This window comes from Gavialis gangeticus, unplaced genomic scaffold (genome assembly GCF_001723915.1).
Source record: "Gavialis gangeticus isolate Ggan-Ray unplaced genomic scaffold, GavGan_comp1, whole genome shotgun sequence".
Lineage (NCBI taxonomy): Eukaryota > Metazoa > Chordata > Crocodylia > Gavialidae > Gavialis > Gavialis gangeticus.
In genome coordinates, this window is record NW_017729029.1 from 20,370,258 (window position 1) to 20,371,064 (window position 807).

Genomic DNA, 807 nt, shown 5'->3' on the forward strand with positions numbered 1-807 from the left:
CCTGCCCTGCAGGTAAGCCCAGGAAAGTGGCTGCTGGGCAAGCCTTCCCCATGCTGTGCCGCTTGGGCCGTGCAGGGCCGGCACTGGGGAAGGGAAGCAGCAGCTGGGTCGCAGCTCTGGCCCAGTCAGCACCAGGAAGGAGAGGTGGCGGCGGAACTGTGTGCTGCTCAGGACAGTATGAGCACAGCCAGCGCAGCAGGGCCTTAGCTCCATTTTCCCCCTTCCTGCGCTGGTCAGCCCCGAGTGGCGCACAGCTCTGCCCTGCTTCTGCTGGCCAGTGCAGACCCAGCTGGGCTCACCGCGTCCCCACCAGCAAGTGGGAAACTGGCTTCAGCCCCATGCTGTTCTGGATGGGACGGACCCGGCCGGATCTGCACCAGCCAGGAAAGGTGGCATGCAGCTGAAGTCACCTCCTCACATGCTGATGGGGACAGAAAGAGCCTGGCCGGGTCTGCACCAGCCAGCAGAAGCGGCAGCGGAGCTGTGTGCCAGTTGGGACGGGACGGGACGAGCCCAGCCGGAGCTGCAGGGGCTCAGCTGCACTTTCCCGCTGCCTGTGCCAGTCAGTCCTGAGCAGCACATGGCTCCGCCTTCGCTTCTGCTGGTCAGTGCAGAACTGGCCGGGCCAGTCCCATCCACAGCAACATGAGGCTGAAGCCAGCTTCCCACGTGCTGCTGGGGATGGGAGGAGCCTGGCTGGGTCAGCACCGGCCAGCAGAAGCAGCAGTGGAGCCGTGTGCTGCTCAGGACTGACCAGCACAAGCAGGGGGAAAGTGCAGCTGAGCCCCTGCAGCTCCGGCCAGGCTC

At 65.6% G+C, this 807-nt stretch overlaps 1 protein-coding gene across 1 annotated transcript in view; it reads right to left on the reverse strand.

Annotated features, from left to right (window-relative positions):
- DIAPH2 (diaphanous related formin 2) overlaps positions 1-807 on the reverse strand; it is an 899,992-nt gene that overhangs the window by 760,278 nt on the left and 138,907 nt on the right. Inside the window, exon 18 of the mRNA XM_019521025.1 lies at positions 1-156. This exon is cut by the window's left edge and continues 185 nt beyond it. Within this exon, the coding sequence (XP_019376570.1) occupies positions 1-156 (156 nt within the window). The remainder of the gene's footprint in view (positions 157-807) is intronic.